At 37.9% G+C, this 17,629-nt stretch overlaps 1 protein-coding gene and 1 long non-coding RNA gene across 5 annotated transcripts in view; one reads left to right on the forward strand and one right to left on the reverse strand.

Annotated features, from left to right (window-relative positions):
* The window catches only part of mctp1a (multiple C2 domains, transmembrane 1a), a 172,434-nt gene that overhangs the window by 111,941 nt on the left and 42,864 nt on the right, over nucleotides 1-17,629 (reverse strand). Inside the window, exon 1 of one of the 4 annotated variants that reach the window (XM_030143430.1) lies at nucleotides 11,298-11,419. The exons of the other annotated variants lie outside the window; for them this stretch is intronic. Within the exon in view, the coding sequence (XP_029999290.1) occupies nucleotides 11,298-11,339 (42 nt within the window). The 5' untranslated portion in view covers nucleotides 11,340-11,419. Of the gene's footprint in view, nucleotides 1-11,297; nucleotides 11,420-17,629 lie in introns of those variants that run through there. 4 annotated transcript variants of the gene reach the window in all.
* LOC115425717 (uncharacterized) lies at nucleotides 4,821-7,753 on the forward strand. Its single transcript, XR_003936265.1, has 3 exons — nucleotides 4,821-4,832; nucleotides 7,313-7,323; nucleotides 7,660-7,753. It is a non-coding gene; the product is annotated as an uncharacterized LOC115425717 (long non-coding RNA).

A 17,629-nucleotide genomic window follows, 5' to 3' on the forward strand; every position in this document is an offset into this window, starting at 1 on the left:
GAACATTAAATTCATATAAGATCCAGATATTCCATATAAATTCACTAAAACAGTAATTAGTTAAATATCTAACATAATGCCTGTCTCTGGCACATAGCATTATCAACTGGCAAGTAATAAAAGCTTGACTGAAATTCATCCTCACTTTTTACTTAAGAGTCACTTTCAGAGGGACTTAATTAGAGCAGAGTTGTTATTTGGTGATTAACTGTTATTATTGTGGAACTGATGTGCTGCGTTAATTCATTATTGTTTCTACTGAATAACTAATGTATGATATGAATGATGCATTGATTTTTTTTTTTATCTTTAAATATTACAATAAATTTGTCTGCATTTTTGTTTTAAACTTCCTGTATGGTAAGCTTGAATATTTAACACAATGGGAACTTCTGTTTGGGGGCTTCTATGAAAGTGGTCCCTAAAAACAGGACATAGGCGCTAAAAATTCAAACCAGATGCAGAGTAATTTTATGATGCAAGTTTGGAGGCACTTTGGGTCTATTTTAAAAATAAATATTTACTAAGATAAAAAAGAAACTATTTTTCAGATAAGACACATTTTTGAATTGTTTTTATACAAAAATCTGCATGTAACACAGTAAAAAGGACACGGAAATTACGCGCTACTATTTTTTGGAATATGTTTTTATTCTCTCGCAGGTACATTTCGGGAATCGAATTAATTAGGCAAGGCAGAGTGTTTCACAAAAATGACCGTTGTAGCAAAATCACTCGTGATTTATTTGTGTTTAACTGGGCAGGTTCCACATGTAACGCCAGTGGACACGATGAGTTACACACGAAACCTGGAATAAGACTGAAATTCATGAAAAACCCACATGCCTGGATTAGAAAAACCACTAGGATCATCAAATTAACACAATGTCTTAAATATAGAGGTATATAAGACCATTTCCAGCCATGTTTCCCAGATTAAATGCACTGACACCTAGGTAGCTTTTCATGTCCCAATTTTGGTCCTATTTTTGGCCCCAATATTTTATTAAAAATTCATTAATTTTGGGATGGCTATTATTGGGTCTAAAAAAGCTGGCAAAGTGCCAGATACCAAAATGAACCCAGTTTCATAAAAGCACCCATTTATTATGATCATGTGCATGTTAATGTGCTTACCTTTTAGATGTTAAACATGCATTTTTAAGTGAACATACAACTTCGTTTAGCACCAGTCATTTCAATTCAGATCAGTGCTTTGGCTCTTTCTCTATGCTGCAAAATCTGACTTGGCAAAATGTAACGCCTCTACTGACCTGCAGTTCAATATTTAGCAGGTGATTAACTTCAAGTCATTATCTTGCATTACATTCGTGACCACAATCAATAGCTCTTTATATTACAATTACGTAAAGAAAGTACTTCTTAGAAGATTAATATCTTTTAAGTGTGTAATTAAATAATGACCTCTGTGAAATTGCTATTACACCTCCAAACATTACTCTTTTATAATCCTACAACAACACGTACTAAGGATTTATCACTCTTAATGTAGAACATAATTCATGAGAAAAGGAGACTACAACGCATTACGTGGATGCCTAGACAATAGAGGTGACATCTCTGACAAAACTGCACAGTAGTGAAGTCTAGCACAATCAACAGATTTTCATTGCTGATTACAATCACAAAGGACAGGACCTCTTCCTCTGTCTGTTCTTGTAAAGGTACAGTGTCACATCTTGATGAAAAGAACAGGAGTGAACAGCCTCTCTTCTGTCTGTAGTGAGTATCCACAAACCCACTCAAAAGGACTCAGAATGTGCTGTGGGTGAAAATGGTGGGGTGGTCTGCCTGTACTCCAAAGTGGACCCAAGTGCTATCTTGGGGCAAAACAAAAAATGAACAAGGACGGAATTTTCTCAGCCCAGTTGTGTTCCCTGTCTGTCTCATTTGACATCCTGTGCAGAGTAGCTAGAGATCTGCATACATTTGTGTCACAGCTGGTTAGGATATTCCCAGGATTCACAGAGCCCCAAGGACAATGTGGATCTTATAGTACTAGAGAATAACAAGGCTTTCCTTTCTCTGTCTTCATACAAGACTAGAACTGTAAGCCATATTTACTGATAAGTACACAACAGAGAATAGTGTAATTATATCGATGATGAAAGCTTTAGACAGGTATGAATATAAGTGCATGCAATCAATCTTACTTCAAGTTACATAACTGTAACTGCATTGCAACTGAAGCTAAAACAAAGAAATAACAGAAAATAATAAAAGGAAGACTCAATTTGCATGTATCATATTTGACACATCTAAATGGGTTCAATTATCGACCCAGAAAATCTAAAGCCTGTGTGTAATGCTATTAAACGCAGGGACGTGTGTGAGTGTGATTCCACTGTTCAGCTTCAGTATTTGTTGCTATGGGGGATTACATTATTACAATAAACTAAAAAGTGCTGTTCATGTCTTACATAAAAAGGGCCTCGATGGAGCAGAGAAGGAGAGAGACAAGTAGAACGAAGATCAGAGATGAAAGAGTGGGAAGTATGAAACGTCATCTCTTTCATATAGTTACGTTTAGCGATGGGAATTGATAAGAATTTAATGATTCCATTATCGATTTTGCTTATCGATTGTCATTGGGTGAGGGAACAAAAGAGTACAAACGGGTTTGTTTGCATTAACTGTCTTTTATCTGTACATCTCTGCACAGAAACAGTATGCACAAATATTAACAGATGATGCCAGGCCAGTTTGGGGGAGGGGGTGTCACACCATTACCATACAAAGTGAAAGTGAAACTTAACATGCTTTACTAATTAATCTATGTCTCCTGCTGTTGTGCACCTCATTTTCCATTTCCCTACCTTCAGAAACTTTTATTTGATGGGGCAGGACATTTGTTGCCCCCCCCCCCCCAACTGGGCCCGGATTACGCCCTAGTGTTTCCTCTACCACTAGATTCACAAGCATTGCTAAGTACAGTATCAAACACATGACATTCCTGCAAATGAACTGCATGCTGTGTGGACAAATGTATAAGACTACTGGAGGTGTTTTCCCCCTCTGAAGAAATGGAAGCTTTGCAAGTGTTACAAGTGGCCCTGGTGTCATCTTTTCACATGAAATATAGTCACACTTTGGAGTGTTTCTGCCTCAATATCATGTTGGCTATGTTCTAAACCAAAACAATGCAGCGTATGTGTGATGTCATCGCGCACGTGCAACAAAGGCGGACTCGATAAGCAGAATCATTAAGCAGGTAAGCAAATAACTCCAAGGAATTGAGCTACTGGGAACTGGTTCTCACAAAGAACCGGTTCTCGATTCCCATCCCTTGTTATGTTCTTTGGATGACAATATTTTACAGTAAGACTCACTGGAAAAGAGCAATGCATAAATCCATAATGAATATGTGATGTTTACTGCCAGAACATCATGATAATCCTATGTATCTTGCTTTCTCTTAATGTCACCCTTTGCCTTCTATGTGATTCTGACCTCCATATTCAAGTAATACTAACCCAGTTACCATGATGCCTGGCAGATGTGTAAAGACCCCCCCTCTGGTGGCACCAGATGTCTAAGTCAAACTGTGAAGCTTGGCCCACTTTGGTTTGTGGTAATATTGTGGTTAACTGGGAGACAATGGTTTATATTATTAAGAGCTCAGCTGAGGAGAAACCTTTTGCACGGTAAATGCCAAATCCTTTGTTGAACATCATTAAATTGTAATCTGTGAGCATGTGTGTACAGATATACACACTGCAAAAACATTCATACTAGAGTGATGCCAAATATTATTAAATAAAATATAAAAAATCCAGTCATGGGTACTTAAGATTAGAACAAAAACATACCCACCAAAAGACTGTAATGGACCTAACTGGAAAGATGACAAAATGTAGGCAAATTCTTATTACAAGCAACAAAAACACAGTTATTTAACACCGACTTAATACTCTTGAACTGACAAGGTGTGCTACTTAAAATGAGGAAAATAATCTTGTTCTCCTGCTGGGATATTATGGATATTATGTAAACCATTACTGTCACTGGTTAATTCTAGCTCTTATTAAGACAGTGAGATGTCTTTTCTTAAAATGAGAATACACTTCTAATGAAAAACATGCTTGATAAGTTAATTTTTCCTTTATTTCATTCAAAATTTTAATGAAACTTTCAAAAACAAGGCTTTTTTACTTTAATGAAATTCCATTTTTCAGTGTACCTTCTGTGTGTTCTCACACAACCCAGTGCAAGATGATCCTTTTATTGGAAAACATAGCAGACTGGCTCAGGTTGTGTTTTTTCCTTTAATAACAAGATTTGCTGTCACGACGCATCATAAACACCTGAATGTATATTACTTTTGACTGATGTTTTGATTAGCTTCAGTCAATCTGATGTCATTCCTATATCAGTATAGCCCTGTGTCTTATCTACTTAAAATGAAAAAAAAAGAAAATGACTTAAAAAAAAAAAAAAAAACATATCTGCCATAAATTCTGTCAGGTGTGAATGAAAGGTGCTAAATGTGTTAATACCACATCCATGTTAAACAAGACACTCAGCTGAGGGCCAGCATATGATGAACACTGTGACAAATTACATTCACAGGTTGGATGACAAGCACATGCTCACTTGCAGAACACAGAAGACATTACTTCGCCAAGAATTCAGTATGGGTTAATATTCGAGAAATGGCTCTCATGTGTGCTGCATCTGATCTGACAACTACACAACACAGCCGGTCTCCATAAATAATAAAGAGGAAAGATCTTCCAGTGAGAGCAAAAGACAGAGGCGGTGGAAAAGGGAGGAGATTAAACTGGATCAGGGGAGGAAAGGAGTGAGTGAAGGTTGTGAAGAGAGGAATGGCACAATATAAAAGAAATAAGAGGTGTAAATTGGCAGTAGGAAACCTGCAGACACTTAGGAAGCTGTATGCATTCAACTGAGAGGTTATGACACAAGGGAAGAGTCAGTAAAGAGCACAGTTTGTGGAAGAAGGAAAATGCAGACAGGCATCCAAGTACAGAGGTATCATCCTTTTGGTACGCAGGCATAGATAGAATGACTCAATAAGAACAATGCATTTCCCATGCATTTCTCGCTAATTTTGGCGTGGCGACAAAGTGAGCTGAGAGTGTCAAGTGTTACTGACATCACAGACAGACAAGCTGGTCGCCCGGCTGTTAGCTCAACCTGTCAACTGACCAAAAACCAGTCAATGCCAGTCTGAGATCACACTGACATGCCTCACAAACACAGCACAGTAAGAGGCTGAGCGCAAAAAAACAGAGCACGGCACATCCGTCACGAACGTGTTGATCCACTGCCTACATTTGTTCAGTCAGCAAATTCACAACAAAAAAAAAAACAACCCAAAAAAATATAAAACAATGCTGACTTAGCATCTCAATGTGCCATAGTGCTGTACATAGATATTTAAGATTCAGGGCATCAAGAGATAAAAGCATCACTGTCTGACACCATCTGTAATACACTGTTTATTTAACGCCTCATTCATAATGCATAGCAAACACAACATACATGTACACTCATGATTTCTCCATACTTAACACATGTAAATAATGCAATAGCCACAACCATGCAGTAATAGGATTATAATGTATGCTTGTATTAGTACATTTCATGCTAATACCAATGTCATACTTCATCAAACAACAGAATGAATGAGCAACAAAAATAAATTAATCAGAGAATGAAAACAACTAAGGCTGGCCAGAATTCATCAGACTGGACTGATGCCAAACCACTACACTTCATATTGTAATTCAAGTGGTGTGAGAGGAATCTAGACATCTACAACTCACTTTGGCTCTGCTTTCAGGCTTTAGAAAATCTACCCTGATATTTTGGCTTCACTTTTCAATAGCATCATGAATCAGTGTTGTGTTGTCCATCTTTAAATACTGTCCACGCTTCGGACAGAGAGGGGCCAGAGGAGGGTATGCATTCTCAAATTTCCACTTTCTGCCATATTTTTCTGCTGATACATTCAGAATTTATCAGTATATATATTCCACCCTTTCATGGATGAATTATGAGAACCTTAATCATGATTTTACCCTGAGTGTTTTTATTCTTCTTTAGGCATTCAAAAAACAATGCGATTGAAAAATGTTTTTACGAAATGGCTACTGACACAGTACTGTGGCATGAAATATCGGTTTATCTATTAGCACAGAGCTGATCAGTGCCCTCGATACATCATGTCTAGACAGGTAACTTGTTACGTCCCAAAAAGATTCCTGGTTAAAGTAGCATTAATCTGCAGATTTGCAAACGGGGGGGGGGGGGGGGGGGGGGGGGGGGGGCAATGGCGCCAAAGGTGCCAGTAAGTAAAATCTGACATTGATATAAATCTGCCACTGGGACAATATTTAGAATGCAGAATTCGGACCACAGCACTCAATACACTGAACTGACACAGAAATGAGAAGTCACACAACACACTGCCGCATCTAACATGTAGCTCCGCCCACCTTCTCCAGCCTCAATCTCACTGACTGCAAAGAGCAAAGAACACCATAAAACAAAATATAGAGTATTTAGAACAATAATTCCTCTTCTATACTATATACTAGCACTATTTTTTCATTTCTTCCATCAGTTACCACAGTACTGTGGTAGCAAAATGCACAAAAGAATGCACTGAAGTATACTTCATATATCACCACAGTACTGTAGCAACAAGAGGTGAATGAGTTCACGTAACAGTATCCATGATTGGCTCTAGTACAAATGCTAACATTTGACTGGTCTGTGGCAATAGACAAACCCATATTTCGTGCCACAGTACTGTGTCAGTAGCCATTGCCAAATTTTTATGAACGTATTTTTCATGCAGTTACAAAAATGTCCACTCAGCTGGACACCATGTGTTTAATTTTTGAAGCAAAGAAACATGTACTGATATACTGTATGAAAACTATAAAATTAAAATGTTTTTAATGCTGCTAATCTAATGTTTTCTGACATTTTAACATACTCTAATACTAGCCATTACGCTCTTCATGGAGATAGTCTAATAAAAATAACAAGCAATTGCTTTACACTCAAACATATTAGTGCAGATCAGGTTGATCAAGAACAGCAAAGTTACAGTAAAGGTATTAACTGCAGTGTATGAGATGATGCATGATGAGATGATGCATGAGCCCCCAATGTGTCAGCTAATATGGAACTACAACAACAAAACCCATGAATATACAAGAGAACAGCTTTAAATAGCTGTCCACTGTAGTGACCACTATGCATGAAAGGGTTTATCTTTATTGGGAATTGTATTTGAAAAAATGTTTTTGTCAATAAGATTGTGTTTTAGTGTAATCGGCCTGATTTTGCTATATAACCCTAATGGCTTTTGCTAATGTGTTACATTTACTTAGATGTTCTGGGGGAGGAGTTATTGCAAAACAGAACCATGCAAGCTGCAGTAGCATAATAAATGGAGCTTCAAACTGTTCACTTTCTTTAAGATGTGCTCTTTCCGATACAAGGTCAGGGACTGATATGAGCTGGCATACCAGCTTTATCCACCACAGATCTAAAAATGATTTATTTGTAAATATTTATCGAATTTACACATTTTAGATGAACATTTTCTAATGACAGAGAATGTACAACATGTCTACTAAAACTGTACCCATTTGTAAATAGTGTGTATTATGTGTGGTGAGTGAGTGAGTGAATGTTTTATACTATGTAAATGCACTGCAGTAATTATAGACAATTTAATTGTGTTTTATGTAGATTGATTGATTGATTTTTATTTATTTATTTATTTATTTATTTATTTTTACTATATATTATAATGTACTGTAGTGCTGTAGAAAAGCCCAACCAGGCACAGGAGTTGAAAATTAGCACTGCTATAAACTCTACATGCATCCCATCAGTTTGACTACGTTGTTCCTGTCAAATAAATAAATAAAAAAACTAAAACACATATCCAATCTGCTAGATCTTTTTCACTACACAAAGAAGCCTGTCTGCATGCCAGCTTGTACCATCCCTACACACCATGAGGATCGTGCTCATCAAAGATATGATTCTGTACCACCTCCATATTGGCAAACAAATGAACAAGCAAAACCACAAGAGTGCATACCCTTTAAAATACTACTTTTGCTTAAAAAATGCAAAAATCAAAAAATACATGAGATGAAAGTGACAGAAAGACACAAAAGTTTGAAAAATTGAAAGTGAAATGGATTAAACCGATTCCATCTATCTGATCTGTACAGGCCTGGCAGGCATTATTCTGACGCTGACACTAATAAACAAATCTCGTCTCAGAAATACAACATATTGAGGGAGGGTTTTTGTTGCCACAGTCTGAAAAGCAGAGCCTCAATACTCAGGTGTTACAGAGCAGTACCCAGCAGCATAAACAGACCTCATATTTGCATAGAGAGAAACGTGATTGCAGCATCTTTCCACCTCCAACGTGATGTGAAATGTGCAATGAATTCAGCTTCTGCTACAAAGCACAATTTACTAGAAATGTACAATCTTCAATTATTCTAGCTTAAATTCCACAGGGACCCAAGACATTCTGAGGCATTTTTGTCTGTTTTTTCACACATTGAGCCGTTCCAAATTCAGAAACCAACCATCTGTGAAGAGGTAGCTAATTCATTACATTTGCAGAGCACCAGGGTCTTCTTCACTCCCATTCCCCCTGCGCTGGACATTTACAACAGCCAAATGCTGCAAATGCTGGCTCTGACTGAGCTCTACACAGCACACTGACAGGCAATCAGTCAGAGTTACAAAGTTCTGCTGGAATTCTGAAACTTAATTTAAGAACGAAAGTAGCATAAGTGGCTGATAAATGGTGGAATCCAGCATCTTAAAGTGATTTGTAGTAAACATAGCTTGCATCTCAAGACTTTTTCTTATTTTTGAAATGGAAAAGAGGCTTCCAGTACATCCACTCACACTATACAGACTATTTATCTGGAGGCTGTAGATGATATACAGCAGCTCTGTATGAAATTAAGACTGTACCCCAAAGTTCCAGACTATAAACCCCGTTGAAAATCTTTGGAACCTGATCAAGAGGAAAGATACATGATCACAACTCATTAAACTAAGCTGAGCTGCTTACATCATTGTGCCAGAAATGGTATAAACTTCTGAATAGTAATATGGAAGACTGATGGAGACCATGCCAAGGCATCTAAGAGCTACGACAGAAAATAAGGGTATTCAAACAAATAATGATTCGTGAGCTCTACCAAAAGCATTAGTATTACGTTGTTTTCTTGCTTTAATTAAGGCTTGAAAATGTTATTCTATGGTTGTAGTTTTCTGTGCTAAACATTTGGCATAGTGGTCTCACAGTTTCCCCAAAGTAACTTTTTGTGCATTTGGTTAATTAATATTTTAAAGGATAAAATGCCTTAAAGCCTGTTATGTTGTAATGAGTTAATGAATACATCAGTCGCCATTCAGAAGCACAAAAAGCATGGTCTTACTTTTAGAAATACATTATTCTCTCCCAGGAGTGTGTTTTCTATATGATATACACAAGACAATATTATTCAGGAAGTCAAGTCACAGAATAATAATAAATATTTTAACCCATGAAGACCCAGTGCTACTTTTGTGGCAGCTCCCAAATGATTTTTTCTCTACTTTTAACTTTTCTTAAGTAATGTATCACCATTTATTCTAATATTATGCTCAGTATTTTGTATTCTTAAGTGAAAATCAGGTATTTTCCTATATTTAATTTACAGATCATGATTGATGTCCCTAAAAACACAAATACAAGATCAATGTTATTATAACAAAACAAAGAAAATGGAGCTAAAAGTGACTTTTTCAGTAAAATATATCATTAACTGAACATAAAAACAAACATCTCCATCCGCTGTCATTGATCCAACTCTATGGGTTTTACTGGTGAATCAATGTTGTAGAAGATGATGGTGTTTCCACATTCACTACGGAGCCTCTGAACATCCAAATGAGTCATATATGATGAGCATGAAAAGATGAATAACTGCATTTTACACCAATTATTTACATGGATTGATAGGACTAGTGAATCAACAGTTATTTAACTTTTTATATTAGTAAATGATTTTGGTCACCGGTGAATGTTTGGGTCTTTATGGGTTAAATGACAGAAATTATAAAGAGTAATAAGTAAAACCACTTCTCTTAAGATGTCTTTGAGGTGAATTAAGAGCAGATGCACTTAAAGAATATAAGAATAAACCCAGAACTGTAACCACCACTTCTGTCTGATGAACATCAGAGGTATTGACTCACATCTGATCATTTCTCTTCATCATCCTCAGGCTATTCCCTTTGTGTTCATCTACTGTGGTCTTTCCTTACTCTTTTTTCTGTTCTTTCCTCAATAACCAACCTTACTATCCCCCTCTCACTCTTCATTATAATCCTCCTCTGTTTCTCTCTTTGCCATCATCCCTCTTCCCCACTCCTGGCCATTATGATCTTATTCTGAGCACGTTTAGCACTCAGCCCTTGAAAGAGGAATTAAGGGAACAAGACTGCGGCTAGATAGACAGGGGTGTGGACCAGGGACAAGATCGTGGATAGGGTGAGTGGGGAGTGGGGCGGGGCACAGCCTCTGGTCCTAACTTATAGAATACCAGTCTAAGAAATGAAGCAATAAATCTTCTTACTTGTTTGCTATCTGGTGAAGAAAGAAGCACCTTTTTTCCCCTCACACCTGTCTCGGATTTTATACCTCCGCTTCTCCTCTCTGTGTATCTCCTCATCTTTCTCCCTCTTGTTTTCCCATCTCCATCTCCTCCTCAAGTCTGACTAATAGCCCCATGTCATGTCACACTAGCAGCCAGCTCAGGTTCCCCACTATTGGATACTGGACACGACACACACACACATACACACACACACACACACACGTTGACACACAAAGACACCTATATATAGTGCTACGTCAATTTGTTCTATTGGAAACAATGGGTGAAATCATATAAACAAAGCAGGTACTCTGGTTTATGGAAATTCTGTATGAAAATCTACTCTGCATGCAAATGTGTGAACATGCTGAAGTGATGGAAATACTTCACTGATCAACATCACAATTTAATGCCTTCATCAACTCCTCTCATGTCTTTCTCAAAACCCTTGAATGAAACACAATACAACCTCTTTGCCTTTATACTGATTCAGCAACACAGACAAAAATACAACACCCCACACTGAAATGTCAAGATAAAATAGCAGGAAGACAGTTAAAACAGCATTGTGTGTACACGTGTGAGTGCCGCTGTGTGTGTGTGTATACCTACAGTCAGGCTTCGTCCCGCAGCTGAGAGAGGCAGCGCGAACATCCAGACACTGAACACGCTCCACTGTACTACTGCTGCTGCTGCTGCTGGCTTACTCTCCTATATGAGAGACACACACAGCAGCTCGCACCATACCTTGTGCACACACACACACAACAAAGGGCAGCCAGCTGTGGGATTCTTGCATACCCCACCTCCCAGATATGTAGATTTCTCTCTCTGCCCATCTCATTTCTGTCTCTCTCTCTCTCTCTCTCTCTCTCTCTCTCTCTCAGTGAGGCACAGACCAGGTTGAGATGCTCACTAATCCCCTGGGATGTAACGCTATCACAAAGAGTTAACAGGGGCACAACCATTCAGTGTTCACATCCAGCTGCTGTCTCAAAGGTCTGCAGATGTTTAACCATTGAGATGGCTGATTTTGCCTTTTTAGCATCACTGTATGTGAGCTTTAATGTGTGTAATAGTTATCGAATGAAGACAACATACAGGGATGCTTGAACGTTTATAAACCATTAATAATTCTTTTGTTTCTTCATAAATATGACTTGATGTGATGAGATTTTTGCACAAGACACAAAATGCACCTTACAGTTTTTAAGGTGTGAATGTGTGTGTTGATGGAACAATTTTTATCTGAGACATGCAATTTGAGTGTATGGATGACACGCAATGGTAATATTCTATTCTATTCTATTCTATTATTCCTATACTTAATATACAGAGCTTGAAATCATGGCAAAATGCCAGAATGTTACAACACAAACCTCCCTTCTGCAGCTGTCTCAGTCCAAATCCAAAGACTAAATATAAATATAGATGAACGTGACGTCATTTCATGCTGTTATGGAAAAGTTAAGCCACTTCAGCTTCCACATCAGGACATGGAGTAGAGCAGTAGAGTCACGTCCATGTCACATCTGACAAAATCTCATCAGTGAGCCCTAATTGCAGCTGTCAATCATGTATTTAGCCCACCCTCCTGTATGAAAACAGCAATGATCGGCTAAAATCTGCATCACACCCATTGGCACTAAAACACTATCAAGTATTGTGGCATTAAACATTTGTGTGTTGAAAATTAAACTTCTCGGATTACAAATGGAAGAATAATCAATCAGTCTCTTATTCCCAGTAAACCAAAGTGGGTCTACACTATCCGAGTCTGATGTTCACAGTCTGGCACTGCAAGAAAAATAATTCTAAGGATGTAACAGAAAGAAGACCGTCTCATATTGAAAATGACAAATAGAAAGTCCACCACTTGCCTTTCAGTGACAGTGTACTAATAGAGTCAATGCCATCACCAGAGGGTAGTAACAGCGTTGTAAGGCATGTTCACCCAACAAAGTTCATACAAAGAGCAAGGAGTATAACAGTCAAAGAGGTCATGATCAACCCCAGGGTAACCTTTCAGAAACTAAAGGCATCTTTTGCCATTTTGCTAATGTCAGTGTTATTAGTCCACCATCAGAAGGGCATTGAATAACAATGGTGTACATGGCAGAGTTGCCAGGAGGAAGTCAATACACTCCACAGAGAACAGTTTGCTAAATGCCATGTGGACAAGCCAGAATGCTTTGGACGAATGTTCTTTGGATGGATAAGAACCTTTTGGCTCTAATGAGATGCATTATGTTTGGCGACCAGCAAGCACAGCATGAAGGCAGCAGTGTCATGGTTCGGGAATGCTTTGCTGTTTCTAAACCGGTGGTATTTCTTAAAATAACATTCTGAATTATTAATTGAGGAGCTGACAGAAATAAGAGGGATTTTCTCAAAACCCTGAAGCCGGATGACAGTGCAGTCTTCTTTTTGGTCCAGATATGTAGAAATAGTTGTTGCACTTATTTGCTTTTAATTTTTATCAGAAAACCAATATTTCCTCCTCACCGTCCACCTCTTTTTTTCTGCATTTCCACTCAAGTTTTTTAATGATCAAATTGAAAATAAGAACGAAACCAGTGGAGGGAAAATTATCTATGTCTGTTAACTCTGAATTCTGATTTACAAAAGAAAATTTTACAAGAAAATATCAGAAAGGTCAAAGCTGGAGATGAGCTGTTGTCTGACACTGAGGAATTTAAGTATGTCCGGTCTTGTTCACAAGAGTGGGAAGGGCAGAGCAAGCCATCAGCAGACAGATGGGTGTAGATGCTGATGCTGTTGTGGAGAGGAGGGAGCAGAGTCAAAAGGCAAAGCTCTCAATTTATCAGCCAATCTATGGTCATGAAAGATCAAGGTCAAGGAAAAAAATGGCCAAATGGGTTTCTAATGTAGCAGATGACTGGGCTCTTCTTCAGATACAGGGTGAGGACCTTGATCCTCTGGATGAACTCAGAGTAGGACTTCCCAGACGCTTCCAAGCTTTTGGGCATGGCCAACTGGAACAGAGGGATTATATCTCCAGGCTGGTCTGAGAACGCTCTGTTGTCTGCCTAGAGTAGCTGGAGGACGTGGCTAGAGGACGTGGCTAGAGATTTGGGCATTCTCCTGTTTAGGTTAGGGTGCCGGCCCCCTTAACCCAGAACCAAACCTAGAAAATCTGGCCCACAGACCAAAAATAAGATGCAAAGCGTAGAAATTACATAGAAGACACTGGCAGACAAGGGTGTCCCTGAGTGTTGACAAGTTGTATTGATCATAAAGTTAAATGCTCTATTTTTCAGTTCCAGATACTAGTGCGTTGACCCATGGGGATCCACAGGTTCTAGATGTGGTAATTTTTATGCTGTTGTGTATTTGTGCATGCTGTACCGCATTTGTCCAGCAGTCTCCGCCAAAGTGTTCAGGGTATAGCAATATGATTGTAAGGCTATTGTATTCCAAAAGAACTAATATCTTTCAAAATATTGGTCCTATCAACCTGCCATTTTCACTAGTCTGTTCCTTGACCAAAAATACATATGTATGCCAAACCCCAGCAGTCAGCTCTTTACGGATTTTATGTGAATCCCCAGACACACATACACTCATGCACACACACACACACACACACACACACACACACAGAGGCCACTTGACTTTTGTAATATAGATTTTGTGGCTTAGCATACCCCCCCCGTAAATGCTCAGCTAAGGCATAATATTGTAAAATGTTGTCTTCTTGAATTGATATCTTAAGAAATTTCAGGTTGTTCATGGATGTTCAAGTAGTTCACTTTTTTTTTTGGTAAGGACAGTTTTTAAATGTAAATTTTCATACTGTATTGAATTTTTTTTATACTAAAATAAAGAAAAAAATGTTGTCATTATTTAAGTTTTTTTATTATTATTTATTATTTAAGTTATTTTGCTATTATTTTGTGAGGTGAAATTGGGCCGTATGTGGACACTGAACTAAAATTAGGGTTCACAATCTTACAAGCACCAGTGTTATTTCCTCTCCTGAAAAATATAATAGTAAAGCAGTGACTAAGAAAGTAGTAACAATAGCAGGATAGAAAAGTGAAGCAGGGACCTATTTATTTGGCCATCTGGGGCAAATAAGTTCAGTCTCAGAAACATTAAGTAAGAAGAAACGAGGGTCAAAACCTTTAGCAACATATTCAGATATTTCCTCCTCTGTCATCTGTATCATATTTCTTTCCATTCACATTCCTTCAACAGTATTCTAGTATTGCTGCTTTCAGTCCCAACACATAGTCCTCCCACACCAGTGCTTTAGTTTATTTGGCCTGATCACACCTCTCTGTGTGGGCCTCACTAACTGTCCTCCTCCACTTTGTTTCACCTACTGGACAAGTCAGCTTAGTACACAAAGTTTGGTGACCATTGGTAAAAACATTCTCCAACCTTGTGTGGGTGTGTTGGCACTTTAAAGAAAATAGATAACATGAAGATGAATAGATCTTTCAAGTCTATGCTGTACGAGTATGGGTGGAAAGAAGATGGAACCAGCAGCTGGTTAGATAGGGTCTACAGCAACGTCCACACAAAACAAAGTATATGAAAAAACATACATGGCAAAATGATCATCCAACATATAAATTAATGTCAAATCCATCTTTTTGTAAATACTAGGAAAATAGAGACTACAGACTTATTCTCATAACTGTATCTGTTACTTTATTAGTCATAAAATTTGAAGCACAGAAACTTTTGCTACTACGTAAAATCCTGTCACGACAAAAACAGTCTTGTGTTTACCTCCTACAGCATATGCCGCCTATTATGGTTCTTGTCATTCTTTATAACAACATTTGCCTCGCTTCTCTGCAGCTGTCTGTAAAAAAAGTGAAAAAAAAAAAATGTTGAAAAACCAATTTAGCTACACTACTATCAGTGAATAATCCACTTTAAAACCATAAAAAGCACATGGCTGCATTTCAAGTTAAGGTTGTGACAAACTGAGCAAAACACCTCTTTGACTGTTAAAAACTAGGTTAAATCCTGCCCTCTGAAACTCATTATGAGTAAAACACCAGAGCCACAACTTTATTGCTGAGTGGGCGCGTCGCCTTTAGGACATTACACTGAAGTAGTTTAGGTTTTTCACTTAGGTGTTAAAGCACTGTTTGAGAACTGACTAAGAACTGAAAAGACAGAGTTAGTTCTAATGAGAGTATTATACAAGGGATATAGTGAGACATCAACACAGTACAAATTGCATGCATAAACTGTGTGTTCAAGTGCAAGAATATCCAGCGTCCCAGCATGCCGTGATATTAACAATAAGTCTTTTTTCCTCAAATAAGCTACAAATAACAACCTACTTCTGATCATATGCCAGTCCCATCAACCATGTATTTTTGCCATCTAGCTATTCCTATCACACATATCCTTTGCCAAGAGCTAATGGTCCAGAGAAGAGGAGGAGATAAATTCTAATATGCTGGAGGAAGCATTGGAAATGTTCAATTCATAAGTCAAAAATGGACAAAGTGGATGAGTGGAAGCTGAATCACTAGAATTGAGAAATGACAGAATTGAGATAGTGGATCAACAAATCATCAGACAGGAAAACATTTTGACAGCAGCATGGGGGCTACAACAAAAAAACATATGGGCAGGAATAAAAAGATGCAGCAAGACTAGAATGAAACACAAGGGAAGGGGATGGAAAGGTACAAAACAGTAACAACGGGAAAGAAGGGAAATACTGGCAGACACTCCCACAACAGGGAGCATGTGCACTTCTTGCTTTTTTTTTTTTTTTTTTTTTTATGCCTGTTTATTTAGGAAGCGAAAGGGAGAATACCAGGGCACAAGGGGAAGGGGGGGGGTCTAACAGCAGGGCGGTGCCACTCAGCTTCCTGGCATCGACAGCTCTGCAGAGGCACGACTTTTAAAGCACAATGAATAAAATGTGTGTGTGGCTGCACATTCTTACATTACAACAGAGTCGGACCCACTGCTGTCTCTTCCATGTGTGCCGCTGTACGAGGCTCATGCGGCGTCACATCTGTCAGCAGGTCTCATGACTTTGGTTGCCGAGCTACATCCAACCCATGTTTTGTCCTTCTAGCCCAAAGCATAACTGAGAGATGGATGAAACTTAAATATGCCTCCCAAGACAAAAACAAACAAGTAAATTATTTTCTGATGCTTCAGTGCACTCTGTAATAAAAGCACATTGTCCTCAAGCTATTAAGCCAAGTTTAGAAATGACGTAACCAAGATCTGCAAGTTCACAGAGAAGAACATCTGCATTTGTAAGATAATCCTATGCAATTACCTCTATTTATTTATTCAATTTTTTCAAAGATTTTTTTTTTTTTATTGTCAATTCACTAGATGCACAGGACACACAGGTAATTGAGATCCTGTTTTTCTGTCAACTTGTTATCAAATGCCATGCAATTAAAAAAAAAAAAAAAAGAAAAATAGATATGATTAAACACAGTGGTATGAAGGATAAGATATAATAGAATGTAAATCAAAGCTATTTAAAATAGTGGTGGTAGTGCAAATACAGTAACTGTGATAGAAGGTGAGGAGGTGCATTATATTAATATTGTCAGTTAAAGAACAAAAACAATGCAATTTATCTAATCGTACAAAAATCACTGTTTTTCATATCTTCTGAAGATGTCATTCAGTACATTAGGTTGGAAAATATACAAAAACCCAAGGCTAAAGACTTTAACAAAGCATAACTGTGGCCAAGAGTTATTAACCCTGAAGTCTTATTGAAAAAAGGCAAGGCAGCTTTATTTATCGGGTTCATTTCATACACAAAGGCAGTTCATGATGTTTAACATGTATAAAATGAACACCCAGTGCAAAATAAGAAAAGTGCTTCAACAATAAACGGTTGAAACATTAAAAAATATAATTATGAGGAAGTACAGAGTACATTAAACCATAATAAAAGAGTATAAAATAAGATA

The sequence above is a fragment of the Sphaeramia orbicularis genome, chromosome 9, assembly GCF_902148855.1.
Source record: "Sphaeramia orbicularis chromosome 9, fSphaOr1.1, whole genome shotgun sequence".
NCBI lineage: Eukaryota > Metazoa > Chordata > Actinopteri > Kurtiformes > Apogonidae > Sphaeramia > Sphaeramia orbicularis.